The 24,803-nt window shown below is 42.4% G+C and overlaps 2 protein-coding genes across 2 annotated transcripts in view; one reads left to right on the plus strand and one right to left on the minus strand.

Annotated features, from left to right (window-relative positions):
* The first annotated feature begins 927 nt into the window (after positions 1–927).
* Positions 928–20,148, plus strand: LOC131346638 (protocadherin Fat 4). The gene is made up of 30 exons (XM_058380176.1): positions 928–1,079; positions 1,246–1,314; positions 1,975–2,138; positions 4,074–4,118; positions 4,202–4,291; positions 4,444–4,533; positions 4,995–5,102; positions 5,913–6,026; positions 6,663–6,756; positions 7,818–7,930; positions 8,266–8,439; positions 8,668–8,796; positions 9,843–9,998; positions 11,332–11,512; positions 11,607–11,740; positions 12,798–13,748; positions 14,133–14,258; positions 14,356–14,592; positions 14,691–14,789; positions 14,915–15,087; positions 15,612–15,760; positions 15,852–16,159; positions 16,250–16,360; positions 16,504–16,695; positions 16,947–17,041; positions 17,332–17,499; positions 17,845–18,039; positions 18,159–18,230; positions 18,310–18,343; positions 19,539–20,148. The coding sequence occupies exons 1-30, from the start codon at positions 1,013–1,015 to the stop codon at positions 19,626–19,628; spliced, it is 4,728 nt and encodes a 1,575-aa protein (XP_058236159.1). The 5' UTR covers positions 928–1,012; the 3' UTR covers positions 19,629–20,148.
* Positions 20,149–21,802: 1,654 nt separating this feature from the next.
* The window catches only part of usp34 (ubiquitin specific peptidase 34), an 86,062-nt gene continuing 83,061 nt past the window's right edge, over positions 21,803–24,803 (minus strand). Inside the window, exon 78 of the mRNA XM_058380175.1 lies at positions 21,803–22,981. Coding sequence (XP_058236158.1) covers positions 22,260–22,981 — 722 coding nt within the window. The 3' untranslated portion in view covers positions 21,803–22,259. The remainder of the gene's footprint in view (positions 22,982–24,803) is intronic.

Genomic DNA, 24,803 nt, shown 5'->3' on the forward strand with positions numbered 1-24,803 from the left:
TTTATTTATTTAAGGTGATACATCACATGTGCAATCTAAAGGACGTGGATATGCTTATAAACAGTTTATAAATAGTTTATGCCTCTATAGAGTACACCTCTATAGCTTGAGAGAGAAACAGTTAGGGTTGAAGCTTGCATTGTAACGCAAGACCTCATGGCACAATACATATAAACAGAAAAGCTGTGACCTTTTATGTAACGTGTTATGTGATAAATTTGCTTTAAACAAAAATCAGCTCAAGTGGGCGTAATGACCTGACTCTGCTCTCACTGATTGGCTGCTTCACAGGATCCACCCCTTCTCTCCTGTCCTGGAGAACGCTGCTGTTTGAATACACTGAATGTAGCTATAAAGGGATAAAACATGACACATCATTTTTAATAACGAGAAATATCAAATCTTGGCCATCGTATCCATCCATTTTCTGTTTCACTTATCCTACACAGTCACAGAGAAGAGTCTGGAGTCCATACCAGAGGACTGAGGGACCACTTAGGCTACGAGGCATGTCTTTGGACTCCACACACACACACACACACACACACACAGGGTGGGGGCAGGAATCAAACCCTTAGCCCAGGAGGTGTGAGGTGGACATCATGAAACCTTTGTAGAGTTTATAAAGATTAAAAAGTGTTGGAAATGTTATTGGAAATTAATAATCATCTTAAAGTTTGTGGTAAGAGTGTCTGCGTTGATTGATTATTTTTCAGATAACAGCCAGATTATAAGTTTCTATTGCCTGAGACACAAAGAGGTCATAATGTAAAAGCAACATTTATTGGGTTTCTTAGACCTTTGGACTTCACGTACAGTTATTACTGTTTATGACGAGCAGTGTACTAAGAGAGATAGATAAAGATAGAGAGGGAGGTGTGTGTGTGTGTGTGTGTATGTGTGTGTGTGTGTGGAGATTACGGATAGCCCAGATTGCTGTTCCCACCCTGTTCTCTTTCGGACATCTCATCTGAAGCGTGAGGTTCCCTCAGCACATACTGAGACGGACGATATGAACTACATCTGCCCGGCTCTGCTCCTGGCCTGCGTGTGTGTCCACACCGTACAGGCCGCGATCGGTAAGTCACTCATACACCAAGTAACTAATGTTATTACCTGACCGTGGTTTAAAAAGCTTTTATTTAAACGAATATTTGTAAAATGTCATCAGTAAAGGTTCTCTTTACTGACATGAAGCCATGAAGTTTAATACACCATCAGTAACAGACTCTAACATCCTCCCAGGTACCTCAGCGATAAACTGTGATACTGGAAGTAACAGTAACGTGGGATCTACTGCAGAGGGCTACGAAGGTAAAAGAGCGCGTACACGCGTCTCACACACCTGAGCACATTTATAGCTTTTCAGTTTTACCAAATTATCATCTGTAACCTCAATGTCAAATGGAACTCTGATATAAAATACGCACTGGTTATTTTGATTACTGATGATGTAGCTAGCTTAGGGAACATTTCCTTTGTCCAGCTGGTCATATCTCACTGAATAAAAATGGTGATCATTTGGGCCCAAGCCCTCCTAAATTTTTGTAGGAGGAGAATCACAATCATGTGAATAAAAAAATAAAAAATAATTAAAAAAATAAAATAAATAAATATAGGTTTTTGTTTTGGTTTGAGGGAAGGAATGAATAATAATAAAGGATTATCAAAATCAACGGACACTGTTACACTGCAAAAAATGATATTCATAAAATTATTATATGTCATATACGTTATTCATCTTCATTCACTAGTTAAATGAACCATTTATTTTAAATTGAATTAAAAAAACATTCACAATTGTAGGAAAATGTGCTTTATTTAGCAGGCAAGCTCAGGGAAGTATGCTAACTAGCTAGCTTTGCTACAGAATGCTAATCTGTATTGCTCGTTTGAGTCATGGCTATATAATATCTGTGAAAAAATGAGAAGGTTTGAGAGTCTGATGTGAGAATGTCGTGACTCTGCCCGCAGGAGATGTGGAGAGCCTGACTAGCATCGGCCCCGGTGATGACCTGAGGCTGGAGGATCACCTCTTCCCCTTTGGAAAAGCCTTTCTGGAGCTGGTCTATAATCCTGATGGAACCAGTGCCACCATCAGAACCACAAAACCCCTGGATGCTGACGTTCTGAAAGAGGTTCTCCTCTCACCACCCTCACATTTCTGTTCTGTACACAGTAGAAGAACAAACTCATTCCACTTGGACTTAATCGTTTTAAGTAATAAGTTTGGAAGAAACGTGATTTCTTTAATCTTTCTAACATCAGAATTTTACGAAAGCACAAGCATCACAGCTCTTGTGCGCATTTACACAAAAGATTATAGTGCATGACTACATTCGTGTCAGTTTTACGGTTGTGTTGGTTAACTCTTCAACAAACGTTACAAAGAAAGGTATTTGCATGTATGCTCATATTAAACATCAAAACATTTACACATAATATGCAAATCATCACAACTGACTTCCGTATAAATGTGCCAGTGAAGAGCGCCACATTTTTTAGCTACAGTTTGACCTTTTGCACAAATCTTGTAAGTGGAAAATTTGTTTACTGCTGTCGTGAGGAGGATTTATAGAGTTTTATTCAGCAGTAGCAGGCAGTCCAAAATGTTAAGCAATCTCAAGAAACTTGGTAACAGGCACAGGACATGTGATGGGCTAAACGGATATCAGAGAAAAAGCAACGTAATAAACAGAGCACAAGGACAATGAACAAATATTTCACAGCGTAACCGAAACTAAACGTGGTTTATAAAGCTGAATATATGGCATGAGAAAACAGGCGAGATGTAATCATAAACCTAGTGACTGTACACATGGGCATGCTGGGGTGTAAGTGATGTGTCGTTCATGAACGATTGGTTCATTTTGAACAAATCCTTAATACAACTCAGGAAGAACGAGTCGTCTCAGAGAACGATTAATTTTTCATTTTGTATTGACCGCGCATGTGCAACATCCTATAGGTTCATGATTAGTTCATCTCCCGAGTCGTTCATTCTTCATAGGCGTCGGCTATGCAACCGAAATGATTCGTTCCTCTCCCGAGTCTTCGGCCCCGAGTCATTTGTTCGTTCGTCACGTGACCATTTTCCTGGATCTTACAGTCAATAAGACTAATGTAATGTATAATGTTATGAATCTCATAAAATCATCAAAAGACAGGTTTATCTTAAGTAGTAGTATGTGTCGAGGTAACTGGCTATTCACACGTAACATTGGAATTCTATTCTGCTGAAATAAACAAAATGACTCGGGAAAAGATTTTGCTGAACGAGATTGAAAGACCCGGATCAGTAAAATGGTCCAAACTTCTTGTTTAAACGGAGTCCAGTACAGCCATGTTTGTAGGCCGCGGCATTTTATGGGGAATGGAGTCCATATTTTATGGCATCACAATTTCACGCCTCCTGGTGGTCCGGCGGCAGGATCCTGTGCTGTTGTTGCCATGGCCTGGGTTCGATTCCCGGGCAGGGAGCTAACCCAGCCACTGAAGTGTTAACTCTCAAGGCCGGTCCCAAGCCCGGGTTCAATGGGAGGGTTGTGTCAGGAAGGTGTAAAACCTGTGCCAAATAGAAAACTGTGTCACTGTGGCGACCCCGAAAAGGGAGCAGACGAGAGAGCAACAACATTAAAATAATAAATTCAGTTAATTATTGAACACCGGTGTGTTTCATCATATTGTTTTATATCGTTGTTTAATGAATAAGCAGTAATCCTAATCATATCATCGTATTTGCTGTTCATGGCCCGGCCTAATCCATGGCCTTCATGTTGCTAGGCAACCAAAACTACATTGTTTGGCGGAGGAAATGTATTAAATAATAAATCAAACGATTTATTGAGCACTGAGGTACTTTCTAACTCATTGTCTTGTTGTGTCTCGACTAGATTCATGAGTTTAATCAGTGTTTTTTGATGTGTGAGGTGAAGAACCGTAACCGTCACTCGTTTGATGTTTATGAGCTTTATTGAACCCATCTTTCCTTAAATTTCTTCATCTTTTACTCAGTACGTTGTTCAACCACAGAGAAATGGAAATGCTTTCTTTTATTTCTTTTTTTTTTCTAGTCTGGTGGAATTCTGTACTATTCAGTAACCTGCGGAAGCACAGGAGTAAGTTTAGACTAATTATATATTTATATATGCAATTAAATAGAATAAATGCGGTTTTTAAATAGTTTTTTTTTCCATCTTAGTTTAAGAACATTCGGAACCTCCAGGTCGAGGACATCAACGACAACGCGCCGATTTTTGAGCAGAAACTCTACACGACCACCGTGTCTGAGGTGACGTTTTCATCATTTATTCCACGATCATTAACAGGTTTCTTTTTCCACATGTCTGTGAAGATTTCTCGACTGTTAATCAGATTGGATTGGATTAAAGGTCAGGAGTTAATATCCAGGGGTGTTTTGTTGTTGTTGTTGTTGTCGTTCAGACCGTACCGGTGGATTTCCTGGTGCTGAAGGTGCAAGCGGTCGATGCTGATGTTTCACCGGAAAACAGCAGACTTTCTTACTCCATACTGGTGAGTTTCCAGAGTGAAGATGTGTTGAATGCTGATTTAAAGGAACCCTGAAGACTTCACACCGTACTGCCATAAAAACAGCATGGGTTCTTCTTATATTATTGTCCATATGGTTGGGTTTTCTGTAAGGATCTTTAAAAAAAAAAAGGCATTTATGGCAGGAGGTCAAATCTTTATATTTATTTTACCTTATTATCTTATTACCAAAACAAGAAATGGTGGTATAAATACAAATGGATAAAAATGCATGTGTCTCTTAACAAGTAAAAAAGACCCTTTCTAACACTACTGGTTGTGCCGTTATAGGAAAATAATCAACTTTGGAATGCTAAGGGCATCACCCCACCCACTTTTTTTTATTACTTACTTATAACACATCAAGATAACTGATTAAACCAGTCGTATCGAGTACTAATTTCTGGTTATCTACATTAGTTGGTTGAATCTGGTCTTTTGTCCAGCCCCCGGCTCCGCCTGAGTTTGAGGTGAGGAACGATGGGACCATCAGTCTACGGCGTCGGCTGAACTACAACACCGCCAGTGCCTACAACTTCACCGTGAAAGCTGCGGTGAGCGTTAACCCCGTCCGCACCATATAACAACTACTGTACATCTGAACAGTAGTTAAACTAGTAGTTACCCCTAAATACTGAACAGGAAGTGTGAAGTCAGATAAAGTCCACGCAGATCCTGGGACAGCAGTCATGTGTAACAGGTTTATGGGAATATATTTGAAAAACAAAACATCTTTATTATTGTCTGGGGCTCATCAGAGGTGTCAGTAATAAAAAAAAAAAGGGGCCTTCACTCCATATGGCTTCAGTTAGTTAGATGAATAACAGAGAAATTAAATTTTATAAACCCACAAAGGACATAAAATGGAAATTGGGCCTGTTTTAGCACTGAAGAGTCTTTTGTGGTCATTTCAATGCTATATAGCTGGTGCAGGACACAATACTCCAGCACTCTGGTTTTGTATAAAACCCAGAGCTAAGAACACTAACACAGTTATGCATGAAGTGCACACATGCAAACAGAGCATTTACAGCATTTTGGCAGATCCAGTGGTCTAGCCATCACAATCTGTCCCTTTCGGTCAAACTCGCTCAAATCCTTACGCTTGTCCATTTTTCCTGCTTCTAACACATCAACTTTGAGGACAAAATGATGACTTGCTGCCTAATATATCCCACCCACTAACAGGTGCCACGATGAGGAGATCATCAGTCTTGTTCACTTCAGAATATGAGAGAGAGAGAGAGAGAGAGAGAGAGAGAGATTAGCTAAAACACATTTGAGACTCAACCCAAGACTCGTCTGTTATTACTCTGGAGATCTGGAGGTTTTCTGACTGTTCTTTTCCTCCTCACTTTCTGCAGGATGTTCATAATCTGTTCAACACCACCGAAGTCTTCATCGAAGTGCAAGACTTCGACAACATGAACCCGTACTTCGATCACACTCTGTACCGGGCATCTATCCCTGAGAACCAGGTACGACAGTGATAACTGGGTTTGAAATAAAAAAAAAAGCGTTTCAATAAACATTAGCATGATGTCAGAATGAGGCTAATCACTGCAGCTGAAACAAGAAGGAACAGAATATACAGGATTTCATAAAGAAAATATTTAAATTTACAGTATTAGAGCTGGAACAGATCAGGAATGCCTCTGCAGTTGAAGGTAACGCTAGTGTCAGATTCTTTCAGAAACCCCATCTGTGGTCAGTTTCACCGTCTCTAACGGTATCTAACGTACTGCTGTGATATTTACTTGCTCCTTATTTCCATCCTGCCGCGTAATAGCTAAAGTTCATATCAAAGAAGCCTCCTTTTGACCTGTTAGCTTAGCATCTAATGACCCAACGAGTCATGTCTCTTGCCGGACGAGTCGGTTGTTACTTTGTCCGCATTTTTTAGCCACTTCATAGATCATGATACCATATGAACTACAATATTTTTCTTTTATAAAATAAGTGAGGCTTATTCCAGCTGATGTGTTAAACGTTCCTCCATTTCGATGCCAGTTTTTTCATGCTAGTTAAACAGATTCCCTGAAAATCTGACTCATTACTCTGTGGCTTGTCCTCTTTTCCTGCATTATGAAGTATTTCCTAAACTCTGCTCTCAGGTCGGAGTCTTCACAGAAGTCACTCCAGAGGCTATAAAAGCTCAGGACGGAGACACAGGAATCAATCAGCCTGTAGTGTACAGCATAATCACCGGTACGCTATCTTACACCTTACCTCTTCTTCTTCTTCTTCCAGCAAATCTGTGCACAGAAAGTGACAGGGAAAAGCACATTGTAATTCAGCAGAGGTTTGGGATATGGCTATGAATCGCTGCTCACACAATTAACCGTTCAGTTGTGACTGAGAATCGGATTTTTTCCCGTCTGAGGGAACTCGAACACACCTCGAGTGCAGGGTTACTAGAGTCACGCCTTCATTTTAATGCCAAACCTGATCTTTAAAGCAAGGCTATGACCTGGAAAGAAGCAGAAAAATCCTTTCTTAAGTGAAATTGAAATCATAAGACAGACAAACAAAGGTTAAAGTGTAAGATCACACGACCATTGTGCCTTATAATTCAATTCAATCTTATTTGTATAGCACTTGTAAAGCAGATTTACAGAAATGTTTACATTCAGGAGATAAACTGAATTTAAAACGCATCCCTAATCACACATTACTTCTAATTATTCTGAAGATTCAGGAGGCTAGCGAGATGTCTACGATGTCTATTGATGGAAACAACAATGTCTCTTACACTATACACTGAAGCTCTTAGACTCGGAGACTCCAGGAACCTCGGACCTCATATATACAGGACGTGAGGAAGACACGAACAATAGAAATAGTGCAAGAAGGAATGAGGGGGGACGAAAAATCTTACATTTGCAAGTGCGTGGTAAATGTGGAAGATGTGATGTCTAAATATGAAAGGAAGTATTGCAAAGATTGGGCGAAAGGCAGGGGTACACGCTGGACAGGACACCAGTCCATCACAGGGCCACACATATGGACAGACAACCACACACACACTCACACTCACTCCTATGGGCAGTTTAGAATTACCAGTCAACCCAGTGTACATGTTTTTGGACTGTGAGAGAAAACCGGAGTACCCGGAGTGAACCCACACAGGCACGGGGGAGATGTGATATATGATGATGTGATGTGATATATTATGAAAGAGGCTTAATAAATAAATAATAAAATGTCATGAATGATTTGTGTTCATTTCTATGTTCTGTGAGTGTTTTATTTTTTTGTGATGTTCCCAGTCACTCCAGCTGAATATCAGCCCAACTTCAGTATCGACCAGACCACCGGGGTCGTCTCCGTGATGACGGAGCTGGACAGAGAGGAAACAGAAACCATCACGCTCCAAATACAGGTGCGGTTTCCCAGACAGAATCTTACAACATACATCGTAAACAACCCAGTGCAAAGGTTTGCACAGCTCTACTTCAGAAACGCAGCAGTACATTTAGTTTCGGCAACAAATTGGACTTTCACTCCATGATGTTCCTACAAGAATAAGAACAGCAGAGGGTTTAGATCCTGTTCGGACATCTGTCTCTTACACAAAAGGACAAAACAAACCAAGAAGTTTACTCTTTGTTAAAGAGTCTAAGGTTGGGGTTACAGCTGCATTCATAACCGTCAATGGAAAGGAGGACAGTAATACAAACGTGTGTGTGTCTGTGTGTGTGTGTGTGTGTGTTTTAGGCAGCTCAGCAGGACGACGATACTAAAATCGCCAATGCTGTTGTGTTGGTCACCGTTGAGGACGTGGATGACAATGCACCAGAGTTTGACCAGAGCAACTACACTGCAGTTATACCAGAAAATTCCCCCACTGACCAGTTCGTCCTTCAGGCCAGAGTCACGGACCTGGATCAGGTTTGTGTGGCTTTTACTGGTGGTTTAGCAGAACTTTACCAAAAATCAGTAGAAGCTGTGTAGAACATCCAGAACTTCCTGGTTAGCTCGGTGGTGAAGACGTTGTGATCAGAATGTGGTGAGAGACCGCTCAGCTGTAAAGAGAAAATCAGATAAACCCATCCCCCAAATGCTATAAATGTTGATTAATTCAAATAAAAACCCTGATTGTTCTGATGGGATTCTTAGGGAGGATTTGTGGGAACGCTGAGGCTTATTCCGGATACAGTTCCTTTCTCCATCAGTCCAGATGGATCCATCAGGGTAAAGACGCCTGGCGAGCTGGACAGAGAGACCACCCGAGGCTTTGTTTTTCAGGTGACGTACGCCAACCCAACGTAGCCTAGATTTAAAGACCTTACACTTCACACACACGAGATACGAATCATTTAAAGAATAAAACGGTTCATAGGGACAGAGAGTGATATAGAGTGAGCTCTAAAAACACCGTCAATGAGGAGAACCACAGACAGTGTGGTATATTCATCATACAGCGAGTCGCTCCAGTTGGCTAATTTGATAGCACGAGTAGCTCAGGAGATGAGATGTTGTGTTACACCACCATCACACCATGTCGCTCTTCCACTTTCCGAGAGCGTTCTGTTTGGTTTCCATGGCGATGGGTTTACATTTGCGCAACCACGAACTGGGTCGAAGGCGACAAAGTGAACCGACACTAAGAGAAATGTCAAGAAACACAAACAAACAAAAGGTTTATGAGATTTACTTCTGATAATTCAACCATTCATTTCAGGAGATATATTTTAATAATTATATAAATGTATAAATAATATGGGATGTGGTAGCTCAGTGTTGGAAAACTGATCGGAATTTTGTTAGCCTGAACTGGAAATTTAAAAAAAAAAATACAAAACAAAGAAATAAATATTCAATCTTCAATATTCTGAGCAATGTCTGTGTCACTACAGAACAACTGCTTTGTAGACAAGATCAGATTTTCCTAGAGTCTAATTCAGGGATGTCCGATCTTCTCCGAAATGGGTCGGGGTGAGTGCAGGATTCATTCAGCTGTAGTCAGTAGACTCGGGTGTGGTCAGATTGAAAAGCTGCACACAAACACACAAACACACAAACACACACACACTTGGTTTTTAGATTAGATTAGATTGGACACGCCTGGTCTAATCACGTCCATTAAAGTCATGTATTCAGTCGAGACTGTGATGGATTTGATCTAATATGGCTCATTAGGATTTATATAAAACATGGCAGAAATTCTGGAAAATTCATGTTTTTTAAGAGAAAGTGTGTAAAGATGGATAAGTTTGCTGTAATATACTATTGTACAAATATATATTCCAAAGGCGGTTTTTATTTCTCTCTATTTTTACTATTTTGAATAGATCGAGGCGAGAGAGAAGTCTCCCTCCACCCACAGCACCACGGCCGACATCAACGTCACCCTCTCGGACGAGAACGATAACGCTCCGGTGTTCGGAAACACAAAGTACGAGGGCAAAGTTTCCCTGGATCAGACTGTTGGCATGCCGGTTGTCAAGGTGACGCCTCATTGTTTGCATTATCTGATTATGTTTCGCAACAGAGAATTGTTCTCTTATCTCAGACTTGTTTATAACCCTGTGCTGAAACACAGTTATATAGCAGGGACGTGTGCGTGTGTGTGTTTATATTTAACTACAATGTTTTACTGGTATTTAAAGCACCACTTGAATCAGGATTGTTTTAGAGTTCCAGAGTTTTTGGAAAAGATTGCTCCTCCCACTAAAAACAAGCCTCATGGATTCCATTAAATGTCATATGATGGTCCTAAACAGTTTAGCTTTCTGTCTGGAATTTTTCCACAAATGGATCATATTTTTGTTAAAATGGTCAGTAAATCTAGATTAATCCCAGATCGTCCGAATGTGATTCACGAACCACGCATCAAAGATAAGCGCTGCATATCTGGTGCTTTCTTATTCCTTTACACACAAAACAGTAAATTTCCCCATCAGAGATCATCAGAAATCCATTAGATGTTTCTACAATCAGTTAGTGACATGCTAAATTATATTACATACACCGACCAGGCGTAACATTATGACCACCTTCCCTAATATTGTGTTGGTCCTGCCAAAACAGCCCTGACCCGTCCTGCACTGTGTATTTTGACACCTTTCTATCAGAACGAGCATTAACTTCTTCAGCAATCTGAGCAACAGTAGCTTGTCTGTTGGATCGAATCACACGGTCCAGCTTTCACTCCTCACGTGCATCAATGAGCCTTGACCGCCCATGACCCTGTCTACGGTTCACCACTGTTCCTTCATTGGTCCACTTTTGATAGATACTGACCACTGCACACCGGGAACACCCCACAAGAGCTGCAGTTTTGGAGATGCTCTGATCCAGTGGTCTATCCGCCATCACAATTTGGTCCTTCGTCAAAGTCAAAGCTCAAATCCTTACGCTTGTCTATTTTTCCTGCTTCTAACATCAACTTTGAGGACAAAATGTTCACTTGCTGCCTAATATATCCCACCCACTAACAAGGGCCATGATGAGGAGATCATCAGTCTTATTCACTTCACCTCTCAATGCTCAGAATGTTATGGCTAAACCATCCGAAACTTTAGAGACTATAATATCATTAAACTGAACTGATAATCCTGGGTAACATCTTCAGTGTTTCAGTCTCGTGTCTCTAGTCTCCAGACTTTTTAAAACATTTTGTTGTATAATTCTGTGGAATTATGAGGAATCTTAACTGTATTATATATTCATGCATTTGCATTTTCAAGACTATAACTAAAGCTCTACTAACAAAGAAAAGGATTTTTTTTTAAAAAATGTTCATTAGAAATATGTATTTTTTCTTTACCCCGTGTGTAGGTAGAAGCTACGGATCTAGACGAGGGACCGAACGGAGAAATCAGATACTTCATCGACTTTGGGAATGAAGAAGGTTATTTCAGCATAAATGAAAAGACAGGCCAGATATTGTTAAACAAGACCATTCCTCTCCAGGAGAACACGATCTTGCAGTTTTTGTTGTACGTGACAGCGAGAGATGGTAAGGCTGGTGTTTGGTTTCGCTTCATCCCTCTGAAAAGAACCAGAGAAATCCACATCTGAAGCACATGGTAATTCTTCTTCCATCTCTATAGGGGGCAGCGTGAGTCGAGCTTCCTCTGTTCTCGTGGACATTAAAGCACCTGGAGACTCTCGTCCACAGTTCCTTCAGAAAACATATCAAGGGAAAGTTGAGGAAGAGAAAGAGGCGAAGACAGAGATTGTCAAGGTGACCTTTTAGTCTTCAAACAGCAGATACAGGCTAACTGCTTTAACCCAGAGAACACCAGAGGAATGAAATATCCCATCAGTAAAGAAACGAATGATGTCCAGGCTGTGAGTCTGATCTAAAACGAGTCTGTTGGCTTTCAGTGTGTTTTAGTCGTGTGTTTTTTCCCTCTGTTGGAGAACCTTACACAGAATTTTACTGGTTAAAGATGAAATCTGAGCTGCTTTTTAGATGAACAAGCACTTGGAGAACATCTCAGAGAGCAGAAATCGGTTTGAGATCAACATTTACTCTGAAGATGCAAACATTTGTGTGGGAAAAAATTAACCATTTAGTAGGCTAGGGAAAAACAGAAATACCTTTGAAACTCTAAAAATTCTTAAAGCTCTGAGTGTCCACTTGTCATAAGAATTCATATTAACCTCCACTGTGGAGGGAGACATGATGAAGACACTCGATCATCAACATGGACACAACAAAAAAACAGGAGGAAATCTTGAGTATCAGCTATTATGGCTACGTTGGATATCTTTAGAAATGTAAATTCTCTAATTTGCTAAATTTCGTTAAAATGTATACTTTTTCACATAAAATAATACAGGAAAAACGCATAGCTAATTCTTTCCCACAGAAATGACTCGCATTGCAGGTTATGAATATTATTTATTTGAATAATAATAATAATAATAATAACCACTTCTAACAAAAAAATCTCTTAAAAGTCTCTTTACTGAAAATATTTCTAAAAAAATATATATATTATTATAAATAATAATTCTAATAAAATCTAATAAAGTCCTTTAGTGTGAATTATTTCCAAAAATGAGACATGAGAACTGCTGCCACATATAGCCAGTTCTGTGTTTGCTAACAGAGATCTTTATGTATGTCTTGTACACTCTGCAGTGTTATATGAAGGAACCACAAGTCTACAACAATTTCCAAGAGTGCTTTGGTTTCAGGGATAAGAGAACGAAATGAATGATTAAGGTCTGTTTCCTGTCAGAAGTTAGAGTTTAAAGACAAAAGATCACAATGTCCGTGTTTTGATCTCCAGGTGACTTTCCTGTCCGTGTCCCCCATCGTTCCCGTCATCTTAACCGTCGAGACGGAAGCAGACAAATTCTCCATAGACCAGCTGACGGGAATGCTCATGACAAAAGTCAAACTGGACTACGAGGTCCAAAAGAACTACACCGTCCTGGTGTCACTTTCGGATGGCACTAACCGCGATGAAGCCTCAGTTCACGTCGAAGTTCTGGACATCAACGACAACAATCCTGAGTTTGCATCCAGCACGATCGCCGTTGACATCCCAGAGGACGCGGCAATCAGAGACAACGTGACCCGTGTAGAAGCCACGGACGCAGATTCGGGGTTAAATGCTGAGATACGGTACAGTCTGGAAGTTTCTGCTGGGATGTTCAGCATCAACCCAGACACTGGTTTAATCACCGTAGCGGCTGCACTGGACAGAGAAACCCAGGACAAGTACAACCTCATCGTGGTCGCACAAGATCAAGGTCGTCCGACTCGTTCGGCAACGGCGTCCGTGGTGGTCACATTGACCGACATCAATGATAACGTTCCCATCTTTTCCATGCAGCGCTACGAGGCTAGCATCTTAGAAAATGCCACCGCTGGAATGAACGTGATTGGTGTCAATGCCACCGACAAAGACGTCGGTCCCAATGGTGTAGTGACCTATCACATTGCAAAGCAGGATCCACCTTCTTCACCCGCAGCCTTTTCCGTAGACGCCGTGTCCGGGATAATAAGTGTGGCCGCACAGCTGGACTACAGCAAGGCAAGGACATACACCCTGGAGGTGGAGGGGAGGGACGGAGGCAGTCCGTCTCTTACAGGCAGTGCGGTGGTGGTCGTATCGGTGATCAGTGTTACTAATAATCCTCCGAAGTTCAGCAAGGAGCAGTACGATGTGGCTGTCTATGAGAACATAGCTCCTGGATCTGCACTGGTGTCACTGGAGGTGACAGATGGCAATGAGGTGAGATACTGGGAGTAATGAAAAGTAAAAGAATATTAACATTTTCACATGCTGGCAGATTTGAATGGATTTTACAAATACCAGCAGCAAAATCCATCATATTCTCTCAAGGGAGAATATGGTATACTCAACCCCTGGGGGGGCAGCTGTCATGTCATAGTGGAGAGCTGGCTGCTGGGGGGAGAGTGGGAATGGGCAGGTGACCAAATTGGGGAGGAAAAATAGTCGAGTGTTTAAGAAACTGGACATGCCAACATGATACCCTGTTGAAAATCAAAGCTAAAATTCAATAATATTTTTGCAAGCTTCAGTCAATTTTTTAGTATAGTTTAGTTTTATTTCCAATCTTTTTAATATTTTCTGTCCTGCTTCCTTCCTCTAAAGGGTGGACTCTTCAATGGTCACTTCCTTTTGACCAGTGATGTTTTCAGTATTAGCAAGGCAGGCGTGGTCCTCCTGCTGAGCAATTCCAGCCTGGACAGAGAGACGCGAGACAACTATGTTATAGAGGCAAGAGAGAACAACTAATTTTTTCTGAGTCCAAATTGCTCGTACTTTCCTTCAACAGAGATTTCCATCTGATATAAACCTCCCTGTCCTTCCCCAGGTGGTGGCTGTAGATCAGCCAGTCAACGGCTTGAGCGCCACGGCCCTGGTCAATATAACGGTTCTGGATGTCAATGACAACAACCCGCAGTACCTGGTGTTCCAAAATCCTTTAAGCATTCCTGAACACAAAACAGGCGAAGTGACTCAAATCCAAGTTACTGACCCTGACCTCGGCCCAAACGGAGAGGTCTCCTTGACCACATACTCCTATAACGAAGTCTTTGAATTTAAATCGGTGAGGAGGGTCAACACCTTCAGAACCATAGCTCTTCCACAGGTTTCATTAATGCAAATAGATTCTGTGTAAACTTTGTTCACTATTCCGTCTTTCAGGATGGGACTCTAATGGTGACTGGGACATTAGATCGGGAGAAACAAGAGATTTATGACTTGGTCCTTGTGGCCAGAGATTACGGCATGCCCCCAAGAGAGGTGAGTGAGTTTCTTTGGTCTTGTCAGACATGAAAATCTCATTATGTCCGGTAACAAGAACAGATTTCTTTCTTGGTTTGTAATGACATCACTAGTCACACTGAATTTGTTCTCGGTTCCTTTAGAACATTACCACACTGACGATTATTGTGACTGACGTTAATGACAACGCTCCAGTCTTCAGTCAGACCTCTTACTCAACCCGTGTTTTGGCTAAAGATGTTAAAAAAGGAGACGTGGTGATAACCGTGTCCGCTACGGATCGAGACACCGGGAACAACTCTCTCATCGCGTACAGGTCAGTGTGGAAATGTATAACGCTGTAAAGAGTTAGACTAGAATATTGACATAGCGTGGAGTCCAAGTAAAGAATAGTTCACTTCCTGTAAGAGATAATGAATCAACTTCAAGGTGACATGACGAGGCCCGAGAGGAAACAGACTTACTTTTACCTCCAGGAAGTCCATTATTTTCCTGTTACAGGTCACTCCTGAGAGTTTAATCCTTGTAGACCAGAGCAATTTGCCAACGTTTATAATTCTTATCGCATTTGCAGTTATTTTTAACTTTGTGGAACATCCTTGAAAGAAATTGTTATCACTTGCGTTATAGCAGCTGTAAACAGGCTTTCCCTGCTTACAGCCCATCATGTTACACCAGAGACTCTGGAAACTGTGACAACATACTAGAAGTAAAATTGGGAGAAAAATTAATAATGCTGTTATAAAGGAGGATGAGGACGGTTATAACAACATGCGGTTAATCAAAACATATTCGAAAAAGTAAATAAATAAATAGAGATGTTTATTTCTTTATCTCCAGGTTGTCCAAAGACTCTGACATGGTGGATTTGAATCCTGAGACAGGAGCCATCACCTGGACTCGTGACCTTTCTAACATCACCAAGGACTTGGAAATAAGGCTTATCGCTATAGCAACAGATCACGGAACACCACCTCTGAACGATACGGGTCTGTAGCGAGTACAACACATGCCCACTCTCTTCCCACAACAATTCATGAAAAAAGATTTTTAGATCGTTTCTCCTTTCTCCCTTTATAGCAATGGTCACGATTGAGGTGAGAACCATCCATCTGACAGAAGGCATCGTCTTCCAGAACTCCACCTACTACTTCACAGTAAAGGAGAATGAGCCCAAGGACACAAATGTGGGCAAGGTCAAAGCCCTAACAGGAAGCCTGCTGACTGAGGTCACTTACAGTCTGATGTCACACACCAACCTGTTCGCCGTGGACCAAACTGGAGCTATCAAAACTCTTAAGTCACTGGATAAAGAAGAAAAGGAAACCTACATCATTAAGGTGGAAGCCACTGACTCCGAGATTCCTCAGAACACGGCTGAAACCACGGTACTGACCCACAGAATGAAGCTGGCTCTACACACCTGACCGAATGCAGGTGGAGTTTGTTAACTAAATCCATGTGTTTGCTCAAAACAGGTGGTGATTCAGGTAGAAGATGTGAATGAGGCTCCAGTTTTTGAACGTGAAACCTATACGGCAGAAATCTTCAGCATTGCCCCGTTCAGATATCCAATAGTGACCTTGAAGGTAGGAGACATTTAGAGTCATGTTCTGCTTTATCAGTGATCTGGTGTGAGAAAGACGCCAACATTAAAACACTAACACTGGCATGAATTCACTACTGGAAAATGGACCAAGCCAAACTTTCTGTACTTCCCGTTTCCCCGTAGGCGTCGGACCCTGACGTCCGGGACGCTGAGGAGCTCCGCTACTTACTGCAGGAGTCCACTTCACTGCTGGGAGTTGATAGCATCTCTGGTCAGGTCTATGTGTTGGATTTAGCAGGAATGGGCGGCAAGACAGTAACCAATTACGTTAAAGCCACAGATAAACTCGGACTCTCCGCAACTGCTAAAATACAGGCAAGTTTCTGAGAGCATCACAGCTCCCTGGAAGTCTAAAACAATCCTGCTGCTCTAAATCAGACTGACCTGGTCACTCCGGCAGCTGGTCTCTCTCTCTTTCTCCTTCTGCAAATAATTTTAAATATAAGCCCAATATTAATCTTGAACTTTTGGTCTAATATTAATTCTTGAGCTTTTGTACTATTGTACTATACAACTGAAGTGAAGTGAAAAGACAACGCGTGACCTTGTGTGTGCGACTCCTCCAGGTACACGTGAAGGAGAGCACCAGCGAGAACGTGGTGGTGATCACACTGAACCAGCCGGTCCACACTGTCGAGATGAAGGTCACAGAGACGGAGATGTGAGTGCTTTCACTCAGGATTTTCAAAGTGTTCAAGTTAAAACACCAACATTTCCTTTAAGATCACACGTTCACTGGAGCTGGAATCCCACTAATAAATATCTTCATATCTTATCTATGATTACATGAAGCAGGCTCTGTCTCATCACATCAGCATCATGTGGAAGGTCTTAATATTCCATAATTCATATCTGTCTGTCTGTCTGTCTGTCTATCTATCTATCTATCTATCTATCTATCTATCTATCTATCTATCTATCTATCTATCTATCTATCTATCTATCTCTCAGGTCTCTGGAGAAGGTGCTTGGTTGGATCGTGCACATCATCAGCGTCCGAGGCGAGCACGGAAACGAGATAGGTACACGTGTAATGAAAAACAACACGTACAAGACATATGTCAGCTTCGTCGCCACGGATATGGGTGGGGTGACCATCAGCGCCGAAATTGTTCACGAGTAAGTCAAGACAAAACGTACTGTAACCATAACAACAGCTATTTTTAGTGTAGGTCTCCATCGAACCTGTAATTAGTGTAACATGAAAGATTTATAACCAAATACAAGCAGCCTTTTCACTTCAGTCAGAATGTTTAGCGTTAGCCTGTTATTAGCATGCTAAAGTGTTGCTTTGCTCCTCCAAGACTTATGGCAATGATAAATTCATCATCAAAGATTTTATTCTTTTCAGATCTAAAGCAACACTAACAGGACAAATACTAAACTAGATGATGTCAATACATCAACAAATCATTAACATGAAATAATAAATATTGAGTTTCTGTTTGAAACTCTTACACACAGGAAGCTGAGGAGCGCAAGCGAGAGCGTGAAAGTTGAGCTGGAGAAAGTGTTCGGTCCGGGCGTGGAACTGGACGGACTGGACAAAGGGTCTGTGGAAGAGGGAAACTCGAGCGATACAGTGGTTATTGTGCTGGGGGTGCTGTTAGCGCTCAGCCTCATCACTCTCATTGCTCTGGTGGTGGTCGGGGTCCTAAAGTAAGAACTTCATCAGCGTCCTTCTGACCAGATGTTGCTCCTTCTTCTACATATTTAGACGACAACCATCCTGAGAATAAATGTAGGATTATGAACATGTTGAATTTTTCCTGTCTCAGGTTCAAGAACATGAAAGATATAGATTCAGATGAAGAAAGTTTTAACATAGGAAAGCCAGAGAGATGCAGCGTGTGAGTATTCGGAATTCCTATTTCGTGTATTTTCGTTTTATCATTATGTTTTTGTAACGTTTTTGTTTGTCATCTACAGCTTCACGAATGAAGACTCCTGTAAAGCTAAACAGGTAAGTGAATGGTCAGGCTACATCAGGGCGGCGGTAGCTCAAGTGGTTAAGGTGCTAGGTTGTTGACCGGAATATCAGGGTTCCAGCCCCAGCACTGCCAAGCTGCCACTGTTGGTCGCTTGAGCAAGGCCATTAACCCACCCTGCTCCAGGGGTGCTGTATCATGGCTGACCCTGTGCTCTGACCTCAACCCCAAAGGATGGGATAATGTGGAGAAATAATTTCACTGTGCAGTAATGTATATGCAACAAATAAAGACAACTTAACTACATTAGAAATGCTACTGTTGCCAATGGCAACGATTATCATAAAAGAAAACATTGTTAGGAACAGATAACCTTGTACTCTATCACAAGAAAGAGTGACAATGTGACATCATACACTGGGGTTTTTTGTAGCTAGCAGAAAATAAAGGTTTCTGCCATGACTAACTGCCATCAACAAAACTTCACCATGTTGCTGAACACTAGAAGGTGAGGCAGCCATCTTGGACAATTAGCATTACTTTAGTTCCACCCCTTTATAACTCCACACCTCCTAATGTTTAAAGGTTCCAGTGCAAATCATCAGACACCAAGCATGGACTGGATGATCGTCACATATACATTACTGCAGAGTGAAAGTCTTTCTTTGCATGTCCCACAGGGTGGGTTGGGGGGCCTTACTCCAGGGCTCAATCTGTGGCAGTTCAGGGGTTGCTGTGGCTTGAACCCCAATCTCCCGATCAACAACCCAGAGCCTTAACCACTTGGGCTACCATTGGGGGTGAAGGGGGAATTTTTAAAAAATAAAACAAGATCAAATGCAATTAACTTTAAGATTAGTCAGAATCAGCAATAAACTGCCTACATCCGAGTGTATAGCCCTGTTTCAGAAATCGCTTCGTACCACAGCGCTGACGAGTTCACGATTCTGACCGGTCAGGAGATCGGTCAGTGTTGATTAATTCTCTCTATTAGCAACTCTGACTGTAGTTATAGAAGAAATTTACAGTGTTAGTGGATTGTAACAGTCAGAAAAACACAGGAAAGTCTTCAGGATTGTCTTGTCGATGTTCCACATAATGAAACAGCAGGAGAGGAACAAACCACTTCAGCATGTCACTGTGTCACTGACCACATGACCAACAAGTCCTTTATTCCTGACTCATCATTCTTATAAGTCTCTATTGATTGATTTCTTTATTTATTTAAAGGACCCACAGAGCGGTCACAGCAGCAGAAAAGCATCAGAAGTGTCTGAGAAGAGAACCAGGGAAGACACCAACTTCACCTCTTCGCTCTAACAGCCAGCTGAATGTCTAAAATCACACCAACATTGAGACACTGTAGAAGCCAGAAAACTGAAGCATTTTTCCGTTTCAGGGCCAAAAAATTTGTTTTTGATTCCGTTTTTTCCCCTCCACAAGAGCAGAAAGATTTGCTTTTCCTTTAAAAAAAGAAATCCATGTATTTATATTTCTTAACTTTGAACAGATTGCTGCTCTGTTTTCTAGACCGTAATACACTTTATTTTTGTTTATGTACCACTATTTTAATAGATTTACGATAATTCTCTTCCTCCTTCAGGGAATAACGGTAGACGGTTAGAGGATTAGCATGATGCTAACATAACGGTAAAAAATAAAAATGCCAGTCACGCTAGCGGAAATTAGCATCGTCCTAGCACCTGTGAAGTGAATTACACTGAATGATTCGACTTTTAAATAAATTAGATTTAATAAAAAATTCGACACGTTATTTTTTATATTATATATATATCCGCATGACGACTTCGCATGATATATATATATATATATATATATATATATATATATATATATATATATATATATATATATATATATATAAAAACACACACACTAACCAGGCATAACATTATGATCACCTGCCTAATATTGTGTTGGTCCCCCTTTTGCTGCCAAAACAGCCCTGACCCGTCCTGCACTGTGTATTCTGACCCCTTTCTATCAGAACCAGCATTAACTTCTTCAGTCGGATCACACGGGCCAGCCTTCTCTCCCCACGTGCATCAATGAGCCTTGACCGCCCATGACCCTGTCTCCGGTTCACCACTGTTCCTTCCTTGGACCACTTTTGATAGATACTGACCACTGCAGACCGGGAACACCCTGCAAGAGCTGCAGTTTTGGACATGCTCTGATCCAGTCATCTATCCGCCATCACAATTTGGCCCTTTTGGTCAAACTCGCTCAAATCCTTACGCTTGTCCATTTTTCCTGCTTCTAACATCAACTTTGAGGACAAAATGTTGACTTGCTGCCTAATATATCCCACCCACTAACAGGTGCCATGATGAGGAGATCATCAGTCTTATTCTCTTCACCTCTCACTGCTCACAATGTTATACCTGATAGGTGTATGTATATATATATACACACAAGTACAAATTAAAACCCTTATATATATATATACACACACAAGTACAAATTAGAAATCCCTGCTTGTGAACATTTCCAATTTTTAGCACCGATACGGAGCGACACATGAACACGTGCTCACAGTCTGACAGAAAATGAACTTACCCACTGAAGCGTGTGCACATCTGTTTAAAAATATATAAATTATTTTCTATTTATAATCCAATCAGTCGTATCGTCATGCACCTACCTCCTGTGAACCCTTCTGTGTGATGGATATACATGCTTAATATATTAACACTGCTTTTCCTGTAAAAATGTCAATAAACCTAATTTCCTGTCTGTCTGCATGAAAACACTTCACACCCAAGACACACACACGGAAGTTCACGTACACACACACACGTTTGTAAAATGACCTCACGCCGGACCGTCGTGTTCATGGACCGCTGCGAACGAAAGAAATCTCAGGGCGTCCTGGCGACTTGGTTCATAATTAAATCATATTAAAATTTTATTAAGTTATCCTATATTAAAATAAATCAAGGCCAAAAAAAATGAAAGAAAAACCAACAAAACAGGAACAAGAAGAAGAAAAAAAAATAAAATAAAATGCAAGAATGACATTAGATTAGATTATGGAATGTATCTCGGTAAATAAAATATAGCTCCAACAGTTCCATCAGGTGTGCTTTATTCAAGCAACACATCCTCTGTGTCTGATAAAGCACCATAAAGTCTATATACATATACAGCATATGTATATACACAGTAGATTCATGTGTGTATATATATACAGTATATATAAGCTTTACCCTTTTACATATACTGTATACATATATCTTACATTATATATTTAACTTCTCAAACTCTTCTCATTCATTTACAAGGCCAGGCAACAGCTAGGAGGATTCTTTAACAGAATCAAAATTTCTCGTGGTTCTTTAAATCGTTTTTTTCCTTTTTCTTCATTCAATGTACAGGTAAACGTAGCTTTGATAATCAACCACAGGAGGAAAAAAAATTATATATATATATATATATATATATATATATATATATATATATATATATATATATATATATATATATATATCCGCATGACGACTTCACGCCTTGCTTCAATAAGTACAAAACTGGCACGGGAGACAATAATAACAACAACGACGATTAAAAATGCAAATTAAATTAGAAACAGAAAGGGACTAAAACTCTGTAAACTTTCCCTGTCTCGTTACAGCAACCGCAAAATGAAGAGAACACATTTAAAAAAGAGGAAAAGGAAAGGAAATGTCTGTTTGCCCTTAGAGACGTGCGCTAGCTGCTAATTCACTGCAATTCAATCCCTCAACTGTTTTTTCTTCTTCTTCTGTCCAGCATCCAAAAGCTTCCTTAGCAAGTCGTAACGCTGTGTGAAAACATAGCAGAAAGAAAGAAAGAAAGAAAGGAAGAAAGAAAGGAAAAAAAAAAAAAAAAAAAAAAAAAAAAAAGACAAACCAAAGGAGGGAAGAAAAAAAAAGCAAACAGGAAGTGACATCATGAAGCAGAGGGGCGTGAACCTCCTTTAGCCCCGGTGGAGAGTTTAGTAACCACGGCGATGGCCGTCTCCACGGTGCGCTGGAGCACGTCCAGGATGTCCGGCCCGGAACTAGATGCTCCCTGTGAGGGGGAGTGGCTGACCATCCCTGACTCCGCCTCTTGAAGGCTGCAGCTCCGCCCCTCATCTGCATCCTGGAGGCTGGAGAGCAAGAGCACGGCGGAGTCGTCTGCAGAAGAGGAGGAGGAGGAGGAGCTGGTCTTATTAGAGGCGCTCTCCCTTTCACACTCCTTCACGTCCCTCGTGTCTTTACGCTCCTCCTCTCCGTCGGCCTCCTCTTCCTCTCCGTCCGCCGACGGCCCCGGTCTTGGCTCCGGCCGCCCGAACACCTCGGGCAGCGACGACGATGACGAAGATGATGATGATGACGACGATGTAGAGGCCTCCATTTTCTCCTCTTTATTGGAAGTGCTGTCTGGAGACGGCGGGTCCTGCTCTGTCCCCGGGTCGATGAGGGACGAGTCTCGGGTTTCCATGTCCGATGCGCTGTTGGGCGTTAACGCCTCGGCAGGCTCCGCCTTCTGCTCAGAGCAAGGGACCAATGTGGAGGAAGTGGAGGCGGGACAGACTCCGCCCATAAGGCTGCTGCTGCTCTCTGATGGACGATCGACATCACCGCTCACACGCCGCCGCTTTACCGGAGTCGCCCCTTCCTCCTCCACTGAGAGAGAGAGAGAGATAGACAGACAGACAGACAGTCAGAGAGAGACAAAGAGAAAAAGACACAGAGAGAGAGAGAGAGAGAGAGAGAGAGAAAGAGACAGACAAATGGAGAGAAGAAAAATGGGTTAGAGAGAAAAAAAGAGAGAGAGATGAATTGATATTTATGTTACATGTTGTCCAATTGTTACATGTTGTGTGTGTGAGTGAGTGCGTGAGAGAGTGCGTGTGTGTGTGTGAGTGCGTGTGTGTGTGTGCGTGTGTGAGTGAGTGCGTGTGTGTGTGTGAGTGCGTATGTGTGTGCGAGTGAGTGTGTGAGCGCGTGTGAGTGAGTGCGTGTGTGTGTGAGCGCGTGTGTGAGTGAGCGCGTGTGAGTGAGTGCGTGTGTGAGTGAGTGCGTGTGCGAGTGAGTGCGTGTGCGAGTGAGTGCGTGTGTGAGTGAGTGCGTGTGTGTGTGTGAGTGCGTGTGTGAGTGCGTGTGTGTGTGTGTGTGAGTGCGTATGTGTGTGCGCGCGTGTGAGTGAGTGCGTGTGTGAGTGAGTGCGTGTGAGTGAGTGAGTGCGTGTGAGTGAGTGAGTGCGTGTGTGTGCGAGTGAGTGAGTGTGAGTGAGTGCGTGTGTGAGTGCGTGTGTGTGTGAGTGCGTGTGTGTGTGTGAGTGCGTGTGTGAGTGAGTGCGTGTGTGTGCGTATGTGTGTGCGAGTGAGTGAGTGCGTGTGTGAGCGCGTGTGTGAGTGAGTGCGTGTGTGAGTGAGTGAGTGCGTGAGTGAGTGAGTGCGTGAGTGAGTGAGTGAGTGCGTGTGTGTGTGAGTGAGTGCGTGTGTGAGTGAGTGCGTGTGTGAGTGCGTGTGTGAGTGCGTGTGTGTGTGAGTGCGTGTGTGAGTGCGTGTGTGAGTGCGTGTGTGAGTGCGTGTGTGAGTGCGTGTGTGAGTGCGTGTGTGAGTGAGTGCGTGTGTGAGTGAGTGAGTGTGTGTGTGAGTGCGTGTGTGAGTGAGTGAGTGCGTGTGTGAGTGAGTGCATGTGTGTGAGTGCGTGAGTGTGAGTGAGTGAGTGAGTGTGAGTGAGTGCGTGTGTGAGTGAGTGAGTGTGAGTGAGTGCGTGTGTGAGTGAGTGCGTGTGAGTGAGTGAGTGCGTGTGTGTGTGTGAGTGCGTGCGTGCGTGAGTGCGTGTGTGTGTGTGAGTGCGTGTGTGTGTGTGAGAGTGCGTGTGTGAGTGAGTGCGTGCGTGAGTGAGTGCGTGCGTGAGTGAGTGCGTGTGTGAGTGAGTGCGTGTGAGTGTGTGAGTGTGTGTGTGAGTGAGTGCGTGTGTGTGTGTGTGAGTGAGTGAGTGCGTGTGAGTGAGTGCGTGTGAGTGAGTGCGTGTGAGTGAGTGCGTGCGTGCGTGTGTGTGAGTGAGAGTGAGTGCGTGCGTGCGCGTGTGTGAGTGCGTGTGAGTGAGTGCGTGTGTGTGTGTGAGTGCGTGTGTGAGTGAGTGCGTGTGAGTGAGTGCGTGTGAGTGAGTGCATGCGTGTGTGAGTGAGTGTGAGAGTGAGTGAGTGTGAGTGCGTGCGTGTGTGAGTGAGTGCGTGCGTGTGAATGAGTGCGTGTGTGAGTGCGTGCGTGTGTGAGTGAGTGTGAATGAGTGCGTGCGTGTGTGTGTGAGTGAGTGCGTGTGTGAGTGAGTGCGTGTGTGAGTGAGTGCATGTGTGTGAGTGCGTGAGTGTGAGTGAGTGAGTGAGTGTGAGTGAGTGCGTGTGTGAGTGAGTGTGAGTGAGTGCGTGTGTGAGTGAGTGAGTGCGTGTGTGAGTGCGTGAGTGTGAGTGAGTGTGAGTGAGTGCGTGTGTGAG

This window comes from Hemibagrus wyckioides, linkage group LG26, assembly GCF_019097595.1.
Source record: "Hemibagrus wyckioides isolate EC202008001 linkage group LG26, SWU_Hwy_1.0, whole genome shotgun sequence".
Lineage (NCBI taxonomy): Eukaryota > Metazoa > Chordata > Actinopteri > Siluriformes > Bagridae > Hemibagrus > Hemibagrus wyckioides.